The following is a 21,235-nucleotide window of genomic DNA, read 5'->3' as shown; positions in this document are numbered from 1 at the left end:
AATGTTTGGTACTGATGTAGCAGCAGCCTTTTCTCGAGCCCCCGGAGCGTCGGCTCACTCCCAGAACCCTCTCTGCCCCTGTCTCTCTGTCTTTTTCTCTCGGTCTCTCCATCCCTCTCCTCTTTCTCGCGCTCCACCCACCTCCATCCTGGCGATGCCTGGGCCAGTCCACGCTCCGAGAGAACAGTGATCCGCGCCACCCTCTCCCACCGGTGCCCACGTCTAAAGGCGTCCGGTCCTGCGACCTCGCCACCGCTCCTGCCATTGGCACCAGCTCGGGGCTGCCCCAAGCCTTGTCCCTGGCCCCCCCAGGCCACCCCCGCAAGATGCCCACCGGGAAGGCAGCTAGGTGGCGGCTCGAAGGCCCTTGACTCGGGCTGCCACCGCCTCGCCAGCTTCCGGAGCCCCCTGCCAGCGGCCCCCAGGGACACCCGCGCCCGCTGGCGGATGCCCTAGGGCTGAGGTTTAGCCCCGCCCCCCCGACGCCGCGCCGCCCGCGCGCGGGGGCGCCCGCAGCCTCCCGAGCCGCTGCCAGGCCCGCCACGCTGGCGCTGCTTCGGGTGGGAAGCCGACGGCTGAGCGGGGCCAGCATGGAGGCCATCTGGCTCTACCAGTTCCGGCTCATTGTGATCGGGGACTCCACGGTGGGCAAGTCCTGCCTCATCCGTCGTTTCACCGAGGGCCGTTTCGCCCAGGTCTCTGACCCCACCGTGGGGGTGGATTTCTTCTCCCGTCTGGTGGAGATCGAGCCCGGGAAGCGAATCAAGCTCCAGATCTGGGACACCGCGGGCCAGGAGAGGTTCAGGTGGGGCAGGCGGACCGGAGGGCGAGGGCGGGGCGAGCAGTGGGCGGAGCGCTGCCCTAGCGGGGTAGGGGAAGAAGGCAGGGGAGGGGCTGCGCCCTGTCGCCCCCCCAACCCCCAGCCCCCTCTCCTGGGCATTTGGCTCATAGGCCTGTGAGATGGGGAATGTGACCACCTGCGTGGGCTGGGCCGCAGACACTGCGGTTGGCAACCTCGGGGGCTCTGAGGGTACTGCTTGGTGGGCCCCAGGCGGCCCAGGGCTGTCTTCCACCTTTGGCTGACTGGCGGCCGAGGCACATCAGCATCAGCGTCAGTATCAGCGTCACTATCAGTATTAGTATCAGTATCAGTGTCAGTATCAGTATCAGCATCCCGCCCGCTGGATGCTGCAGAGGACTCGTGGAGGAGAGGGGGGAGCTGAGGAGGAGGAGGGAAGGAGGCCAGCAGGGCAGCTTTCTGGAATGAGCCAGGGAGTGAGAGAGCCTGTAGGGCTGGGAGGCCAAGCCCCTGGGTGCGTTGTGTGTGCACTTGGGCATGTCTGTACTCCTGCATGCTTGTGTGTGCTCCTCTGTGCATCTGAACATGTATGTTCGCTGGGTACTCCTGTGTATATGTGTACGTGCCTGCGAGTCTGTCCCTGGAGGGAAGGAAGGAGGGATGGAGGCAGGCACATGAGTCCACAAAGATCCCCCGAGCCTGCTAGCTGCTGTTTTCCAGCTTAGCAAAGGGACAGACAGAGGGGAATGGACCTTGGCCCTGCCCCCAGAAATATCAATGCCTGGACCACTAACCCCCCAGCAGCAGCAGCAGTGGTAGTGGCAGTGGTGATGGGGGTCCAGCCCTGCAAAGATTGTGGGAGACCAAGAGCTGAAGGCTCGACTTTCCTACTCTGAACGGTGATGCGGCTGAAGTGGGGAACATGGCTGAGATACCACCAGAGCGCCTGGGCCTGGATGATCCCCCGCCCACCCCACCCCCCTCCTCTCACCATGCTTTCTTCAAGGTGTAAGTACACCGGGAAAGAGCAGAACATCTGCCTAGACATCTGGCCTTGCCACACACAGACCTGATACACCTCACTGGTTACACAGAACAACCCACCCCTTTGTAGGCTGCTGGAACAAAGCTCCTAGAAACGTAGGATTAGATTAGCAACAGCCATCAGTCTCGCATCCCACCCCCACTAGCCCCATAGAAGACCTTGAGAAATATCCAGGATTTCTTCCAGTGCCTGGAGACCTTGCAGTGGCCCCAGGATGCTCGAGCCCCATCCAGCTGGAGATAGGAGTGGGGATGAGAAGAGGGCCTGCTCTCCCAGGCCTCTGATATCTAGAGGACTTTACTGCTCCCAAAACAAACAGGCCTGTGCAAGAGAGAGGAAGGGGACTACAGGGGAAGAGCAGGGAAGGAGCTGTTCTCTTCAATTAAGGAACTAGTAAATGGCCTAGGAGAGCAGGAAGAGGCCTTTCAGATCTGGTGGTAGGATAGGCCAGGGCAAATTTCACTGAAATGGAATGGCAGCCAGTGCTCCAGGCCCACCTCCTAGTGCCTGTGTGACCTTGGGCAATTTCCTCATTGGAAAAACAGGAGGGTCAGGGTTCTAAGGTTCCCTTCCACCTCTAAATTTCTGATCTAGTCTAAACTCATTTTACAGATAAGAAAACAGACTCAGAAAGGGAGAAGTCACAGCAGGCAAAGACCTCCTAACACCAACCTAGTACACTTCCCAATGAACTTTCCCATGGGGTTTTCAAATCCAACAAGCTTTGCTGTTTTATTGGGTATATTTATTTTTAAAGACTGTTTAAAGTTCCACTCTCCAAGCAGAATAGCTTCATATGGTTATGCTTCGAGACCTGGCAGGAGTCCCAGAGGTCAATCTAGCCCAACCCCTCCTTTTACAAAAGAGGCAACTGAGGCTTTAGGGAGATGAAAGGACTTTGTATAGGCCCAAACCTCTATGAGTGGGGTCATAGGCAGGATTTGAATTCAGATCGCGGTGCTTTCACATACTCTGCCATCTCCCAACTGCCTAACAGTGACTTCAGGGTACAATGAGTATAGTCCTACCTACTTGAAAATGACATCTCAGTCAAAGTGAAAAGCACTTTGCAACTTGGTATTAATTCGGCCTGGAATAGTTCATTTCTATAATCAAAAAGCAGCACTGTGTAATGGATAGGGAGTTGGCAAGACCAGAGTTCAAGTTATGCCTGGCTTTGTGACCCTAGGCAAGTCATTGTTACCAGTACCTAGGCTATTATCTAAGACTATGCAGGGGTGGGCAACCTGCCAACTCAAGGCCACACATGGCTTTCTAGGTCCTCAGTGTGACCCTTAGATGCAGTCCAAGTTTTACAGAATGAGTCCTTTTATTAAGGGGATTTGTTCTGTGAAGTTTGGGTTCAGTCAAAGGGCTACACTTGAGGATCTATAAGGCCACATGTGGCCTCAAGGCTGCAGGTTCCCCATACTCCTGGACTATAGCTTAAAGGGGAGTTTTTGATGTACAGTGGTGAAGGGGGTTTCCACACTGGGAGTTTCCTCACATGACTGTAGTCACAGGTCCAGATTTTTAAAAATGTTAATGTCACAATTGAAGCCCCTTTAAATAATAAAGATTAATAAGGGTGAGTCATTTTTAAACACTCAGCGAGTTAGAGGAACCTATCAAAAGTAAGTAAGCCTTAGGCCAGGAAGGAAACTTCTGTCCAATAGTGCCAGCTCCATGGCCAGCACCGCCAGACCACATGCCCGCCACCACATGGTTTTCCTTTATCCACCATTCTCTGGGTCAGAGATCCCTAACCTCTTTTGGATTCTTGAGTTTACTGTGCATATGCACATAAGAAAGAAATATGAAATAGAAATTCATTGTTCATAACCCTTCCCTCAGTACATAACATTTTTAGTGTCATCAAGCTGTCAACTGTTTATCAGAACCCACATTTTTCACTCACATCCCAAACTAAGATAGGACCAAGGGGTTCCATGTACCTCCTTAACAGCCATACTTTTCCTGGGGAGGTGTAGCAAAACAACCACATGGGTTAACCTTGAGTTCTTTGGACCCTTCGAGTCAGATGGCTGGTTCTCTGCTTTTACACATAGGCACCCTAGGGTCCAGAGAGGTGACCAAGGTCACAAAAGCAGTCAGAGACAGTTTGAAATCAAGCCCAGGTTCTAGAGCATTTATTAGGCACCTCATCATTTCACTGACTGCAATCAGCACTGGACTTAGAAAAATCAGACCAAACCAGTCCTTCCCTCCCCTCCTGCTAAGGGGTACAACTGGTACCTCAAGGAGGGTAAGAATTCCTTAGGCACAAGGCCAATAGGAAAGAAGGATGTTTGGAGAGGGGAGGGGTCAGAAAAGGCCTCTCTCCAGTATGGGATGACACCAGCCAAGGGAAACCTTGAAGGTTCTTACCAGCAGAGAGAAGGAGCCCAGGGGGTCGATGGCCATCTGCCATCATAAGGTCAGAGGTCCGGATCCTCAATATAGAGTGACTGCTAAGTCAAGCCAAGGAAACAATGGAAGTAAGGGAAGGAGAAGAGCTTGCCTAAAGTCACACAGGTGGCAAAGCCCTGATTTGAAACTGAGACCAAACTCAACCCTTGGCACTACCCTGTGATGCTTTTCCCATCACTCACCTGAATTGAGCCAACTCTTAGGCAGCCATCCTCCAAGACTTGGCTCAAGTCTTCTATCTTCCATGAAACCTGAAGGGATCCTTCAAATCCCTACCTTCTCCTAGGGTCCTGTATTGTATGACATTTCGTGTGTGTGTATGCACATGCATGCACGTGTGCGTGTGTGTGTATGTAGATTGTAAACTCCTTTCTGACCCTCACTTTCCTTCTTTTATCTGTACCCCCCCATGTTCTCCAAGACAGGGCTAAGCAGTATTCTGTGTGCCCTTTTCTAAGGGTCACCTTTCTCTCCCCTGGCCCCTGGATGTTAGTGTTAAACCAGTGTCTGCTGGCAGTCACTTCAGGAACTTTCCAGGTGGGACAGCCACCTCACCAGCATTCCTGCTCTGGGGTCGAGAGGTGGGATTTACTGAGATGTGTCCTCTGCAGTCCCTCCTGGAGCTCAGGAGCTCTGAACTGGGGAAGGCCTCCTACCCAACAGGATTGGAAGAGTCCTGCCTTGGGTTTGCAGAGCCCTACACAGAGATGGCATTTAGGGTTGGGTTTTGCAAACCTTAAAGTGTTTTAAAAATGCTAATTATTATTTGATTCTTGTCATCATAATAGCTGACACTTATTATGTGCCAGACACTTCACAAATTTTTACAACATCCCTGGGGCTATATTAGTAACCCCATTTTATAGTTGAGGAAACTGAGGCAGGCAGAGGTGAAGTAACTTGCCCAGGGTCACACAGCTAGTAAGTCTCTGAGGGTGGACTAGAACTCAGGTCTTCCTAACTCCAGGCCTGCTCTTTTGGAGGATTGGGATTTGACTTATGTTGCTGGGTGCTGAAAAATAAGTCACATCACAGCCAATCTGTCAGAATTCCCCTGGGGGAATGATAGCTACTTTCAAGTCTTTGAAGAGCTCTCAGGTGACAGTGGACCCAGCCTGGCTCTGCCAGGCCCCACAGGCGATCACCAGGGGAAGTGGAGGGAAGGCGCAAAGAGGCAGATTGAGATTTGAGGTCAGGAAAGAACTGCCTACCAACAAGAGTTCTCCAAAAAGGGAATAGGTTCCCTCACTTGGTTCCTTACCTCCTAATATTACTGTCAGGATCAAATGAGATAATGTTTGTAAAGCACTTAGCACAGTACTTGGCACATAATAGACCCTCTATATGCTATATTATCATATAATATATTACATTATGTTGTTATTGTCATTGTTGGCACCATCACCGTCATCATCATCATGTCATGCAGTCTGTCCGTGCCACTTCCAAGAAGGCAGTGGGGACCCTGTAACAGCACAAGAAAATCAGGATTCACAAACTTAGTTGAAAGTAAAAGCATCTTTACTGCAGAAGGGGGTGTAAGTTGGGAGATCAGTTAAAAGGGAAAGTAATTGTATGCATCACCATGTCCTTAAGACCTCAGAGTTGTCTTCTAGCTGCCTAGTGTTTTTGCATTTGGAACTGTGACTGATTCTCTGAGTAAGGGTCTCACACGCATTCCTTCCTACATCTGTTAAAGGCTACGGGGCAACTTGTCTGAGACCTTCCTCAGCACTTCTTAATTTGTTTTGGTCTCAGGACCTCTTTGCTGACCCAATTTGCAAAAAAGAACAGAAAGCAGAGTTTGTAAATTTGAGCTGGCTTCCTGCAAAAATTCCAGAGCATATTATTAAAAGGATCATTAATGAGCATCTTTTTAAGAAACTAGTAGTCGTAAAGGGCCGGTTTCGTCAAAAAGTCCTGTCAGAATAACTTGGTTTTCCTTTTTGACTAGTGATTAGGAGAATGTTATAGACACAGAATATTTTGACATTTCAGTGTTGCATTTGCTGAAGTCACTGATGGCTGATATCATGAACATGATGGAGAAATGTGGCCTGAGCCACAGTTCAGGAGATTTGCAACTGACCAGACCCAGAGAGGAGTTGTTAATGATTCAATGTCAGTTTGGCAGCAACACAAGACATAAATAGCATGCATATTTAATTTGCAAAGGACAGTGCTGAGAGGGAGGCAATACTGTCATCATTGGATGACAGCTGGAATCAAAAAATTCTTGATGAGTTAGAATTTTCAACCAAATTTAAGAAGAAAAATTTTAATAAGGAAAAATAGAAAATCTTGTATTTTAAAAACAAATTGTCACCAGTACAAGATGGGGGATGCATGCTTAGCAGTTTCTGACAAAAAATTTTGAGTCTAAGTGGCTTGGAACCTCATATGACTCAGTACTGTCATGTGGTGGCCCAGAAGGTCAGTGTGATCTTAGGACACGGTAGGATCCAGAGCTGAGGTAATGGGTTAAATATCTGAAGCCCCTCACATAGGAAGGTGGCATTACTGGTTAACATCTTGGAACAGGCAAGAAGAGGAAAAGAAAGTTTCACCCAAGCAGACTCTGTATATGATGAATTAAGCTCTATATGAAAACTCTTACATGTATCTAGCCAAGTGGCAAGTTACTGGTTATATAATTCCTCAATGATATACGCCATTAATAGTGGTGCTCAAAGTGTGGTCTGGGGATCTCTGGGGGGCCCTGAGACCTTTATAGTGATCCCTGAGGCCAAAACTATTTCCATGAAAATACTGATATTTTAATTTCAAATGTGATAAATATTGATAGATCCAGTCATATAAAAACTCTCTGAGAGGTCCTCAATGAGTGATTTGCCTCTTTCCGGTCTTGTGGCACCTCTCCCATTCTCCATCAGTGTCTTTTGTTTTTAGATCACAGTCATGCCCAGCCCCAGCCCTCACCCCACCCCCTTTAAACCCTCCTTTGTAACAATGAAACCCAGTTAAACAAAACCAACCGATAAAATATCTGCATCTTGACAGTGTATATGACACACTGCCAAGAGAAGAGAGGCATGCTTCATTATCTTGTCTCCAGGAGCAAGATTGTCTACTGTAATGACAATGGCTGCCATTTGTTGTTCTATTTACTTACCTTGTTGCTCCTGGTTATGCTCACTCCCAGGGTTTCATAGTCACCATTTCTTATTGGATAATAATATATTGATACACTAGAGATTAATGGAATTGTAGACTTGGAAGGAACCTTCCCAGTCAATCCATACTTCAAGAAGGGATCTGCTCCACAAACAGCTAATGACTAATTTGACTCTTGCTTGAAGCCCACCTTTCAAGTGATAGATGAGGAGCTATCAAATCTCAAGGACACTGGAGAGCTTAGGAAGCTTCTGCCCATCCCACCCCATCTCCGAATGTTAAGAACTGCCCACCCCACTGCTGACTAGGTTTAGAATTGTTAGAACTGGTTCAGATGTGAAAGATTCACTTAGACCTTCTCTGTAGCCACTGGGAGCTTTATTGATGCAAAAGCAGAAGATCTGAGATTTAGCAAAGAGCTAAACAAAGGCACTGATATAGGAGAAGAACCAGACTTATATAGACAGAAAGCTATACAGCCTGTAGGATGATGATGTAATTTTTAGGGTTTCTAATGAGGTTTAGAGATTTAGGGACAGGATGAGGAAGAGGGATGACACAAGATAAAGGAGACAGAAAATTTTATGACCCAGGATGGGAGGAAGACAAGAATTTTATGGTCAGGATAAGAGGGAAGTTTTATATTATTTCAAGATAAGGGGGAGAGACTCCAGGACACCCTCAAGTTCAGGAGGGGCCTCACAAAGTACTGAAAAAGCAACCCTTAATATTAATCCTTAGGGCACCTTTGTATCTACATTACCCCCATCTCTGAAAGTTAGGAAACTGCCTCCATCTCTGAATGTTAGGTACCTCCCTCCCATCTCAATGTTGGGAAGTTTCCCCCTCTCCCATCCCCTTTCATGGCTACATTGACTGCTTTCTCTACTTTGCTCCCGTTTCTGCCTCCTGGGGCCAAAAAGAACAAATCTAATCCCCCTCTTCTTTCAAATACTTGAAGATATTCAAATGTCTCCCTTGAATCTTCTCTTCAGGCTAAATATGCTCAGTTTCTAAGATTGATCCTCAAGGTCCTCGGTCATCCTGGTTGGCCCCCATTGGACACTCTTCTAGTCTTTCTTAAATGAACCTGAGCACCAGACTCCAGACCTGGTCCAACCAGTATAGAGCAGAGAGGGTCTGTTGCTTCCAGATCCAGAGAAATTCATGTTTGGGGGTTGCCACATCACATAGTGAACTCTTAGCTTACTACAAGCCACCGAATCATTTTCAGCTGAGCCTCCTCCGTCCTGCACTTGTAAAGTGCAGTTTTGGACTGTGGATAAAATTGACAGTGGTGCAACAAACCAGAACCCCCAAACCAGAGCGTTTCTTGAGTTTGCCAACAAGAAACAAGAAAGCCTCTTCCTCAGGTTCACTATCTCTTGTCACCCCCTCTTTATAGATAAGACTGTCCTTGCTGTTTCAGCAGGAAGGAAGGAAGCTCTTAGGCCAGCAATATCAACAGGGACAGTCAAGATGAGGTCGCTTTCTCACCTGCCCATGGTACTCAAGTGCAAGGCTTGACATGTATCCCTGTTGAATTGAATTTGGTTAGATTGAGTTCAATGCTAGAGCCTGTCAAGATCCTGATTCTATCATCTGGAGTACTAGCTACCTCTCCCAACTTTATGTCACCAACAAATTTGATGAGTGCATCATTTGGACTTTTAGCTACATCCTTGATAAGAATGTGAGGCAGCCCTGGGCCCAGCCCAGATATCTGGAGCTCTCTCCACTGGAGGTGACCTTAAACCATTAACAAGGACTTTTGAGTTCTCTCATTTAACCAATCCACCTAATTGTATTATTATTCAGGTCCATCTCTCATCCCTTTTCCACAAGAATAGTATGAGAGACTTTATCGAAGACTTTGTTAAAATCTAGGTAAACTATCTCTACAAGTTTCTCCCTCAACAAGTAACAATCCTGTACAAAAAGGAAATGAGATCATTCAGGTGCATCCCATCCTTGTGCCATGATGGTTCTTTGTTAGCACTGTTTCCTTTGCTAAGGTCCGATAACCTTCTCTTTAATGGCCTACTTCCCCAGGAGTTGAAATCAAGCTCACTGGCCTGTAATTGGCATGCTTTTCTCTCCCCTTTTCTTGGTAGATGGGGACATTTGCTTTTCTTCAGTCCTGTAATGCCTTTCTTGCTCTCCAGGATCTTTCAGACTTCACTGACAGTGGGATGGAGGACTAGAAACCCCCAAGGGCAGCTTATCTTGGGGATCAGCTCCCAGGGAGCCTATTCTATCATTTCTCTTTGGAGGAGAAAACCGAAGCAGAAGAAGGATCGAGCAGTTCTGTTTTCTCTGTTGTTTCCATCTGTTCTCTACCTCTCTATCAAAGATTTTAGAAGAAAGTGATCACTTCCCCCTGATGTTCTCATCATTTCTGCTCTAGCAACCACATTAGTGTGAATCAGATACAGTATACAGCATTTCCCTTCATTCCTTTACTGACTTGAAGGATGAAATCCTCACTAAGGGAAGTCAAGAAGTGACCAGCTTTCTTCCATTTGAGGGAGGGAGGGAGGGAGAGAGAGAAAAGAGAGAGGGAAGGAGGAGAGAGAGAGAGATCTTCAGCAGGTGTCTAGATAATTTAAGTCTCCCAGCACTGCTCTATCCTGTTTCTTGCCTACTGTCTTGCTTCCCAAAGGCATCTATTTTCTATTTCTATACAGGTGGTCTGTAGTATATACTTATGACAAAAATCACATGTTTGTCTCTTCACTGATTTTTGTATTCATTTCTTTTTTATTCTACACTTAAATAGCAGAAAGGAAACTATTTCTATACACACAGCAGAGCACAAAAAGAGAATTGTATATGAAGCCAAGAATCTCCATTTCACACCACTTTTTTTATTAATTTATTTAACTTTTAACATTCATTTTCACAAAATTTTGGGTTCCAAATTTTCTCCCCTTTTGTCCCCTCCCCACACCCCAAAACACCGAGCATTCTAATTGCCCCTATCACCAATCTGCCCTCTCTTCTATCATCCCTCCCTTCCCTTGCCCCCATCTTCTCTTTTGTCCTGTAGGGCCAGATAACTTTCTATACCCCTTTACCTGTATTTCTTATTTCCTAGTAGCAAGAACAGTACTTGACAGTTGTTCTTAATACTTTGAGTTCCAACTTCTCTTCATCCCTCCCTCCCCACCCATTCCCTTTGGAAGACAAGCAATTCAATATAGGCCATATCTGTGTATTTTTGCAAATGACTTCCATAATAGTTGTGTTGTATAAGACTAACTATATTTCCCTCCATCCTATCCTGTCCCCCATTGCTTCTATTCTCTCTTTTGATCCTGTCCCTCCCCAAGAATGTTGACTTCAAATTGCTCCCTCCTCCCATTGCCCTCCCTTCCATCATCCCCCCCACCCTGCTTATCCCCTTCTCCCCCACTTTCCTGTATTGTAACATAGGTTTTCATACCAAAATGAGTGTGCATTTTATTCCTTCCTTTAGTGGAATGTGATGAGAGTAAACTTCATGGTTTTTCTCTCACCTCCCTTCTTTTTCTCTCCACTATAAAGTCTTTTGCTTGCCTCTTTTATGAGAGATAATTTGCCCCATTCCATGTCTCCCTTTCTCCTCCCAATATATTTCTCTCTCACTGCTTGATTTCATTTTTTTAAGATATGATCCCATCCTCTTCAATTCACTCCGTGCACTCTGTCTCTATGTGTGTGTGCGTGTGCGTGTGCATGTGTGTGTGTAATCCCACCCAGTACCCAGATACTGAATAGTTTCAAGAGTTACAAATATTGTCTTTCCATGTAGGAATGTAAACAGTTCAACTTTTATATGTCCCTTATGACTTCTCTTTGCTGTTTACCTTTTCGTGCTTCTCTTCATTCTTGTGTTTGAAAGTCAAATTTTCTTTTCAGCTCTGGTCTTTTCATCAAGAATGCTTGAAAGTCCCCAATTTCGTTGAAAGACCATTTTTTCCCCTGAAGTATTATACTGAGTTTTGCTGGGTAGGTGATTCTTGGTTTTAGTCCTAGTTCCTTTGACTTCTGGAATATCCTATTCCACGCCCTTCGATCCCTGAACGTAGAAGTTGCTAGATCTTGTGTTATCCTGATTGTATTTCCACAATAGTTGAATTGTTTCTTTCTAGCTGCTTGCAATATTTTCTCCTTGACCTGGCAACTCTGGAATTTGGCCACAATGTTCCTAGGAGTTTCTCTTTTTGGATCTCTTTCAGGCGGTGTTCTGTGGATTCCCTGAATATTTATTTTGCCCTCTGGTTCTAGAATCTCAGGGCAGTTTTCCTTGATAATTTCATGAAAGATGATGTCTAGGCTCTTTTTTTTGATCAAGGCTTTCAGGTAGTCCCATAATTTTTAAATTGTCTCTCCTGGATCTATTTTCCAGGTCAGTTGTTTTTCCAATGAGATATTTCACATTATCTTCCATTTTTTCATTCTTTTGGTTTTGTTTTGTGATTTCTTGGTTTCTCATAAAGTCATTAGCCTCCATCTGTTCCATTCTAATTTTGAAAGAACTGTTTTCTTCAGTGAGCTTTTGAACCTCCTTTTCTATTTGGCTAATTCTACTTTTGAAAGCATTCTTCTCCTCCTTGGCTTTTTGAACCTCTTTTGCCAATTGAGTTAGCCAATTTTTCAAGGTGTTATTTTCTTCAGCATTTTTTTGGGTCTCCTTTAGCAAGGTGTTGACCTGCTTCTCATACTTGTCTTTCATCTCTTTCATTTCTCTTCCCAGTTTTTCCTCCACCTCTCTAACTTGATTTTCAAAATCCTTTTTGAGCTCTTCCATGGCCTAAGCCCATGGAATATTTATTTTGGATGTGTGGGATACAGAAGCCTTGACTTCTGTGTCTTTCCCTGATGGTAAGCATTGTTCTTCCTCATCAGAAAGGAAGGGAGGAAATATCTGTTCTCCAAGAAAGTAACCTTCTATAGTCTTATTTTTTTCCCTTTTCTGGGCATTTTCCCAACCAGTGACTTGACTTCTGAGTTTTCTTTCCACCCCCACCATGCCTCCAGATCTGCCCAGCCAGAGTTTGGGGTCTGAGATTCAAATGCTGCTTCCCAGCCTCAGGGCTTTGGGCAGGGGCAGGGTTGCTATTCAGTGTGAGATCAAGTTCAGGTGCTCAGGTGGGGGCAGGGCCGCCTCACGGGACTCAGTTCCCTCAGGGGGTTTATGGGGAGACCTTCAACAATGGATCCCAGGCTCCTGCCTGCTTTGGGAGCCCCTGTCAGCTGCCGCCTCCGCCACTGCCTCCCGAGGGGGCCTGAGCCACGGGGACACCCCACTCCCCTCTTGACCAGCCAAAAAGAACTTCTCACCGACCCCTGTCACCTGTGGGTGGAGGGACCTCGTGGTCGCCAGAGATTCTGTCCCTGAAGCCCGCTCGAATCTGCTCCTCTTGGTGCCAGGCAGCCGAGGCAGGACTGGGCTCTGCTCCAGGGTCCAGTGCCCTACGGACCTTTCGCGTCAGGTTTTCAGGGCTCTCTGGAACAGAAATCTTGTCTGCTCCGTTGTTCTGTGGCTTCTGCTGCTCCAGAATTTGTTGGGAGTCCTTCTTTACAGATATTTTATGGGCTATGGGTTCAGAGCTAGCATATGTGTGTCTTTCTACTCCGCCATCTTGGCTCCTCCCCCACACCACTTTTTAAAAAGCATCTAATTCCACACATTACAATGCTATTCTACTTGTCTGTGCTTCCTTCTGAACTAAATTCCTTTGTTTCAGTGACTCCCTCCCTTTTTGGCATCATTGCTGCTCTCCCCAACCCTTAGTTAAAAACCAAAAGGAGCAGGGAATCCTTCAAACAAATAAGTATAATCAAACAAAACAAAACCATACAGTGATCATGGCCAAAATGCACCTTGAGTCCATCCCCTCTAGGGAGGTGGATAAGTTCATTGTAGGTTGTTTGGAGGCATGATTGGTCATTTCATTGATCAGAGTTCTTAAGTCCTTGAAAGTTTTTTTTTCTTTACAATGCTGTTGTTATTGAAAACTTATTCTCATTCTACTCACTTTCCTCTGCCTCTATTCATGCTTCCCGGGATTCTCCACAACTGTCTTTTTTGTCATCTTTTCCAGTGCAGTAATATTTCATTGCCTTCATATACCACAGTCTCAGTCATTCCTTATTAGAGGAGTAGCCCCCTTCGAGTCCAATTCTTTACTTTTATTTCCTCTTCAAGATCAGGAAGTTTGATTTGCTTATGACTTATGATATTATCTTCTGCCTTAAGCCTCTTCTCCCTCTTGCCATTTGTTTTCCTGTTGAGTTTGATGTCTTTATACCCTAAACTGTTCCGTTCAGCACTATTTGTCTGTTTCAGATAAGTGTGATGCTCATTTGATGCCCACTACCTTAGTCCTTCCTCTTTGTCTCTATACTCTTCTTCTCCCACACCCCAAATGTGAGGAATTTCTTCTCCTTTCTACTCTAGTGCATTCCTTCTTTTACCTTCCCTTCTCTTCTCCTTCTTCCAACCCCAACAGAAAAGAACCAATCGACCCCCAGTTTCTCTGGGGCTTTTAAAAGAAATTTTAACTCCTTCAATATTCTTGAAAAACATTAAGTTTCTAAAGGGACACTTGTTTCTCTTCCCCCAATCCCTCCCCTCCCAGCCTTTAAACGTTAACACTACAACATCATCCAGCTCCTTCTACTTGGTCAAACAAATCTGCCTTGCTAGGTATCTCTGGGACTCTTGTGTTTGTATTTCAAAGTCACTGCTCAGCTCTGCTTTTTTTGATCAGAAATGCCTACAAGTTCTCTCTTTCATTAAAGTTTCATTTTCTGGCCCCCTGTAGATTATACTGAGCTTTGCAGCGAACATTAATCTTGGTGGTAAACCTTTTAAGCTTTTGGGATTATCATATTCCAAGATTTCTGTGGTGGCACTGGCTTTGCTGGCATCTCCCTTTCCTATTACTTTTGGGCTTCGAGCTGACCTTTGGGAGTAGTTCTGGAGTGAAAAAGTACCCATTGCTTCTCATTGGATTCCTTGATCATTATTCACCCTGGTGACAATTGCAGATTTTTGCTGCAGTACGTAGGAAAGAGCTGGGTGGTCTGCCTCCATTCAGGCATCTATCTTGGCCAGAAGTTTTCAGTAAAGGTTTATTGAATTAATGCACATTGATCTTGACCCAAATGTTCTCTGTTTGGAGCTCCCTTCTGGTCTCTGGATTTCTTCACCTGTACATAGCTTCTCAATATACAATGCTATCCTGTTCTCAGCAATAATGATCTGAGACATCTCTGAAGGACTTCTGATGAAAAATGCTATCTATCCCCAGAGAAAGAACTGATGGTGTCTGAATACAGATCAAAACATACTTCTTTACTTTATTTTGGGGAGGAGGGGATTGGTCTATGTTTTCTTTTACAGCATGACTAATATGTAAGTGGGTTTTGCATGACTTCTTAATGAGCGGGGTGGGAAGGAAGGGAGTAATTGAGAACATATATTTTACTTACTGGCCTCCTTCTTGGATTTTGGCTCCTTGGAACTTCTGGTTGTATCAACTGCTATTCTTTTCTCATTGTAGCTACTCTCAACAGCATCTAGCTTGGAGGATAGGTAGTTTTTTCCCCTCATACTTCTTTGTTTAAAGCCTCCTTGGTTAGATTTGCAAGATACCTAACAAATGCATTTTACTTATTGCCCCTTAGGTAAACTCCATCCCTAGTCAGGAGTCTGTCATCCTTATATCTTTAGCATGGTCAAGAAATCTGAATCCCATTATGACACCACCTTTTAGCCAACTATTCGCTAGCCAGATCCCTTCTTCCTCTCTTCTCTCACTATTTCCCAAACCTTCCACAGAAGTTGGAAGTAGAATTTGATAGGCATGAGGTGAAACGTACAAGTTGTTTTAATTGACATTTCTCTTACTAGTCATGGGTCAGAGCAGGGCTTCTTAAACTTTTTCCACTCAAGACCTCTTTCTCATTTCAGCAGCATTCCTTGGTGCTGCATGGTCATGACGTCATGTACAGTGCAAAATGTTCATGCTTTGTGTTCAGAACCAAGGCTGCAGCAAAGTTGCTTGATGTAACATGGGCAAGCACTGCCAGAAACACCTTGGATTCATTACTCATTTGATTTTGAATTAATTTTTGGTCATTGCATGTTCAGAAACCTTTTATCATTGCTAAATTTTTCACAACCCCTTGTGGGGTCACCACCCACAATTTAACAAGCACTGGTTTAGAGCATATGTTCATATGGTCATTAATAATTTGCAGTTTTTCTTTAGCAACTTGTTTATATATTTTGACTGCTGAAGGAATAACTTTTGTCTAAACTAAAAATTATGAGGGAGAGAGAAAATTGCCTATGTATATTTGCATCAGTCTTGTACATATCTTGGATATTGGTTTTTTATCCTTGTTATTTATTACAAATTTTCCCCCTACTCAGTTTCTCTTATTCTAGCTATCTTGGATTTTGGTCATAAAAAAGATTTTTAATTGTATGTAATCCAAAATGAATTTGCAATCTCCTCTCTCTCTTCTTCACTTAAAACTTCTCTACCTACCACAGTTTTGAAAGGCTTCTATTCTTCTCTAATTTTTTAAATGATGCAACCCTTTATATTTAGGTTGATTATCCATTTGGAACTTATTTGTGGAATATGGTGTAAGAATCTGAGCAAAGCCTAATTTCTGCCAAACTACCTTCCATTTTTTCTAGAAGTTCTTGTTAAATAAGGAGTCCTCCTAGTGTATGGTCATGAGTTGTTCAAACATTGGGTTTGTGTTTTCAGTTGTCTCTGAGTCCATTCCACTTATCTACTCTTCTACCTTTTAACATGTAGCAAAGATTTTTAATGATTGCTGCTTTATGTTATGGTCATCTTTCATGGTAAAACCAAAATAGCCTCTTGGATCTGAGGCATCACTTAACCTTGGACAGTTACAGGGAGATTTATATGTAGCTATTTGGAGACTTAAGAAAAGTTATATAAATTACAAGCTGTTCAGATCCCCCACCCCCAAGGACCAGAAGGCTGATAACTCTCCATATAATGTAAAAAACAGTATTCTACAGAAAGTAATTGACAGTAATCGCACATCCTACAAAATCATGTGTTAAGTGATCTATGGCCCTCCTCATGGGCAAGTCTCTTTCTCTCCCTGGCTGTAAAATGAAATGGTAGAGCATCTCTTCAGAAGGGGAAATAGAACAAAAGAAAGAGAGACTTCAGGTGACAGGGCACTCCTTGCTTTGACAGCCTGTAAACTGTAAGCTGATTAGTTTGTATTAGATACTATCTAACATCTTGTCCACCTGTTATTTAAGCAAAGCGTATCACATTTTGGGGCAGTTAGGTGGCACAATGGCTGGGATGTTGGGCCGGGAGTCAGGAAGACTCATCTTCCTGAGTTCAAATCTGGCCTCAGACACTTAGTAGCTGTGTGACTCTGGCAAGTCACTTAACTCTGTTTACCTCAGTTTCCTCATCTGTCAAATGAGCTGGGAAAAGAAATGGCAAACCACTCCAATATCCTTGCCAAGTAAAACCTCAAATGGGATCACGAAGAGTCAGACATGATTGAAAACCACTGAACAACACAAAAATATCACATTTTAATTTTCTAATTTTTATCTTTGTTCCAACAAGTCAATGGACTTACTATATACTACATCAGACTTGGATATATTTTATCAGATTTGGAAATCATCAGCCACCACTAATCTCCAGGCAAGATGTGATCATTTTCCTTTTTAGTGATGTGGTGATATATATTCCCCATGCCAAGCACCTCTCAGCTCATTTCTTAAAGAAAATTCTCATGCTATACAGGCACAGGATTTCCAGGTAGTCCACAAACCTTTGTCCTCTTTTGTTTCCTGCTTCTTTATTGTTTACGGTGCTCCCCTAGGCCCACCTTTTCGTTGATTTAACTGCAAGGGTGATTGGAGTTGTCATTAAATTTCTCCACCTTAATAATTGGGCATTTCTAGCTTGTGTACCAGAGGGGGTTGATGCATAAGCTGCAGGTGTCTTCAGCCTGTTCTGTTTGCAAAAGTGCATCATGAGCGCTGCTCTTCAAGATGAGCGAATGTCCCAGGAAGGAATTTCATTGGTTGCTTTTGGATGTATAACAAAGACAAACCCACCAATTCTCCTATGTGCCCTCCCTCCATTTAGCAGCAGTTTTATTTTTGTATTCTAGTTTCATTTATAACAAAAATATCCATAGTGATCTGACTCAGTTTCTCTGCTAGTCAGTTCAGCACCTTAGTCATTAGACAAAGATCTCACACTTGTTTCTCCACAGTCCAACGTAAGCTCCCAAAGGTTAGGGACAGTTTCCTTTTTTTGTCTTGTTATTTATTCCCAGAGCTTGGCACGTAGCATGTGCTTAATAAATGCTTATTAGATGGGATAGAATTCCAAGAGGTAAGTTCCCATTTCTGGACAGTCTGAAAATTGTGATTCTTAACCTCCTTTGCTACTGTTTCAGCAAAAAGCCAAGGCAGAGGGACAGCCCAAGCTGGAAGGACTTTTTGCTGGGGTTTTCAGTTGAGTTCATTTCCTAATGAACAGAGGCTTCTGGCAATGAGCATTTCCACACTCAGTTCAGCTGGTCCATAGAAAGCAGGTCCACTCTGGTGCCAGGACTGTACTTCTCTAGCATGGTAGAACTGACCTGAACTTAGATTTTGCTAGCTTAGCTTTGAAAAACCAAGTGTTACCTCCCAGCCATGATGATGCTCTGCTATAGGAGAATCTATGAAAATTTATGGAGAATCTATGAAACAAAGAGAAGAAATTAGCCAAAGTATTGATTTCCTCTGTACTTATTGTAAAAATGGAATTAAGATGAAAAGAAAAATAATGAACCCTAAAAACTATTTATTACAAATACATCTGATAGAAACAACACCTAAAATATACCATCAGGATAATAGGATTTGAGATTTGGAAGGAATTCCCATAGTTATCTAGTCCATTATGAATCCTCACTGTACCATATCTGACAAGGACTCATCCAGCCTCTTCTGGCAGACTTCCACGGAGGGGGAGCTTCCCACCCTGCCACTTTGGGACAACACCCCAAGAGTGTTGTAAGGGTTAATTGTGTCTCTGCAACTTCTACAACAAGAACCAGACAGAACAGACCATAGGTTCATTAATCATGGTTCATTAATTAATCATTGATCATTGGAGTGGCACTCAGCTCCTTGAGGGCAGGGACTGTCTCAGTGATGTCTTTGTGTTCCATTTGATCAACCTGGTGCCTGGCACAAAGTTGTTATTGTTTAGTCGTGTCTGACTCTTCATGACCCCGTTTGGGGTTTTCTCGGCAAAGATACTGGAGTAGTCTGCCATTTCCTTCTCTAGCTCATTTTACAGATGAGGAAACTGAGGCAAACAGGGTGGAGTGACTTGCCCAGGGTCACACAGCTAGTGTCGGGGGTTGGATTTAGAGTCTGGAAGACAAGTCTTCCTGACTCCAGGCCCAGCATTCTAGCTACTATGCCACCTAGCTGCCCCTAAAACACGGTAGGCACCAATAAATGCTTGCTGATTGACTCATAGATCTAAAATTGAAAGGGACCTTGGAGGTGATCTAGTGTGACCCCTTCATTTTTTTGACAGGAAGACATTTTATTTGTCATGCTTAGCTAACAAGTTTATTACAGATTCTAGTTTGACACACATAGTTACAAGCTAGAGTTAACAACTTTTAATCAGTTATACTTTTTCTCATCTCTATGTTTTTCTTAAGAACTACCTGCATATTTGATTTGGTGATTTGCCACAATGGTTAAGTTCACACACAAATACTTCCCTTGAAAAGCTTAGCGTGTCACTAATATCCTCGATGAATGTTAATAAAAACAAAAAGTGCCCAACACATACCCAAGTTCTGGGTTTGGTTATTCACTTGCCATGAAAGAAAAGACTAGAACCCAACTAGCACTGCTATCCCTAACTCAAGAAGTTACTAAGCAGGTCACATCCAGCACATAGCATGCACCAAAGTTCACTCTTTAAAAATTGAATTAAATAATCTTAGTCTATCTCTGAAAGGTTGTCCTTAAGGCATATTCCACAACTTCTAAGATTTTATAATCCAACTATGACCCCTTCACTTTTAAAACTGAGAACCAAACTCCCTCTCCACCCCAGTCAGAGGTCCCAGTCATAGGCAGGAAAGCAACACCAAGATTTAAACCTAGATTCTTTGATTTGAGATACAGTATTCTCCCCATGATGCCATACTCTATAAGAGTTGTTTAGTTCTGTCTCAAAGCTGGGGTATGGACTATATAAACTCCCAAGAAACCTTCCTACTGCTAAATCTGGGGAAAGGAGCTGTGAATCAATGAATTTTGACACCTTTTGAGGTTTCACCCAATTTAAAATATTTAAATTTTATATAAATAATATAAATATATAATATTTAAATATTATCTTGGAAGCCAGCAGATAGGCCGTGTGTGTGTGTGTGTGTGTGTGTGTGTGAATTCCAAACTGGGACTGAGTGAGGCCCATGAGCTCTTGACGCCATTTTTTTCTTCCTTCATGTTTTTTAGGTCCATCACCAGAGCCTACTACAGGAACTCAGTAGGTGGCCTTCTCTTATTTGATATCACCAATCGCAGGTCCTTCCAGAATGTCCACGAGTGGTTAGAAGAGACCAAAGTCCATGTCCAGCCCTACCAGATTGTGTTTGTTTTGGTGGGTCACAAGTGTGATCTGGACACCCAACGTCAAGTGACCCGACACGAGGCAGAGAAAGTTGCTGCTGGGTATGGTATGAAGTACATTGAGACCTCAGCCCGAGATGCCATTAATGTGGAGAAAGCCTTCACAGACCTGACTAGAGAAATCTATGAGCTGGTCAAAAAGGGGGAGATTACCATACAGGAAGGCTGGGAAGGGGTAAAGAGTGGCTTTGTGCCAAATGTCGTTCATTCCTCAGAAGAGGTTGTCAAATCAGATAGGAGATGCCTATGTTAGCCAACCCTAGTAAGCCAGACACAATTTTTATTAATAAAACATAACTACTAACTGAACAGAAATGTAATGGAGAGTTGTAGCATACTAGTGTGCTCACCAGTCGGTGAGAGTAACTTTAGCCACAGATGAGAATGATGTCACATTCCTAATAGCCCTATTTCCAAATGGGAAATCCAGACCTTGTCCGAAAGGCACAATGGCAGATGTTTGTGTCAAGAGTCTGTGGGAGCTGGAACAGAGAGGAAACAAAAAAACAGAAACAAAAAACCAACCTCCCTCCCAACCCCAGAACTGTCATATTCCAAGGGAATTGTAGGTGAAGTGTCTGAGCTCAGGGATCGCTATCACTCCTATGTTCTGCCTCCTCTCCCCAGCCCTGGTGTTTCAGAGTAGCTTCTCCTACAGTGAGGTCGGGGCTGCTTGAGCTGCTCTCCAAGGACCCTCCCAACCCCCAAATTGTACAGTTATAATAGACATAATGCCTTGGGATCCTTTTTGAGGGGGTGGGGAGGAGAAGGGGAAAGGTCAGCCCCTGGGATTTTGTTGATGTGGAGAGCTCTTGGGATGGAAACATCTCCCACCAATTCTGATGAACACTTGCTGTGCAACTTAATGTCCGAGAGAGAGATGCTTGGGTGCTGAGAGGCTAAATAATTTGCCCAGAATTACACAGCCAGCATGAGGCAGGTCTTGAACCCAGGTCTTTCTGATATGAAATGGCTTTTTATCCACTATACCACAATGCCTCTCAAAAGTTTAGCGGGTCGTGATTGCTAATCTAACAAGTGGAAGAAAAAACTTCAAAACCTATTCTTTCTAAAGTCCTGGTCCTGGACAGGC

The 21,235-nt window shown here is 44.3% G+C and overlaps 1 protein-coding gene across 1 annotated transcript; it reads left to right on the top strand.

The window, feature by feature from the left end:
- Positions 1 to 375: 375 nt before the first annotated feature.
- Positions 376 to 20,451, top strand: RAB39B (RAB39B, member RAS oncogene family). The gene is made up of 2 exons (XM_072627040.1): positions 376 to 805; positions 19,969 to 20,451. Exons 1-2 carry the CDS (start codon positions 591 to 593, stop codon positions 20,393 to 20,395), a joined length of 642 nt encoding a protein of 213 aa, XP_072483141.1. The 5' UTR covers positions 376 to 590; the 3' UTR covers positions 20,396 to 20,451.
- Positions 20,452 to 21,235: the final 784 nt, after the last annotated feature.

The sequence above is a fragment of the Notamacropus eugenii genome, chromosome X (genome assembly GCF_028372415.1).
Source record: "Notamacropus eugenii isolate mMacEug1 chromosome X, mMacEug1.pri_v2, whole genome shotgun sequence".
In the NCBI taxonomy this organism is placed as follows: domain Eukaryota; kingdom Metazoa; phylum Chordata; class Mammalia; order Diprotodontia; family Macropodidae; genus Notamacropus; species Notamacropus eugenii.
This window is presented reverse-complemented; position numbering and strand designations above follow the sequence as displayed.

What these genes read in the sequence shown, in the direction of transcription:
- RAB39B (XM_072627040.1), top strand. Translation starts at nt 591, where the DNA reads ATGGAGGCCATCTGGCTCTACCAGTTCCGGCTCATTGTGATCGGGGAC. An exon ending in GCGGGCCAGGAGAGGTTCAG is followed by an intron (nt 806 to 19,968) that starts GTGGGGCAGGCG and finishes CATGTTTTTTAG; the next exon opens with GTCCATCACCAGAGCCTACT.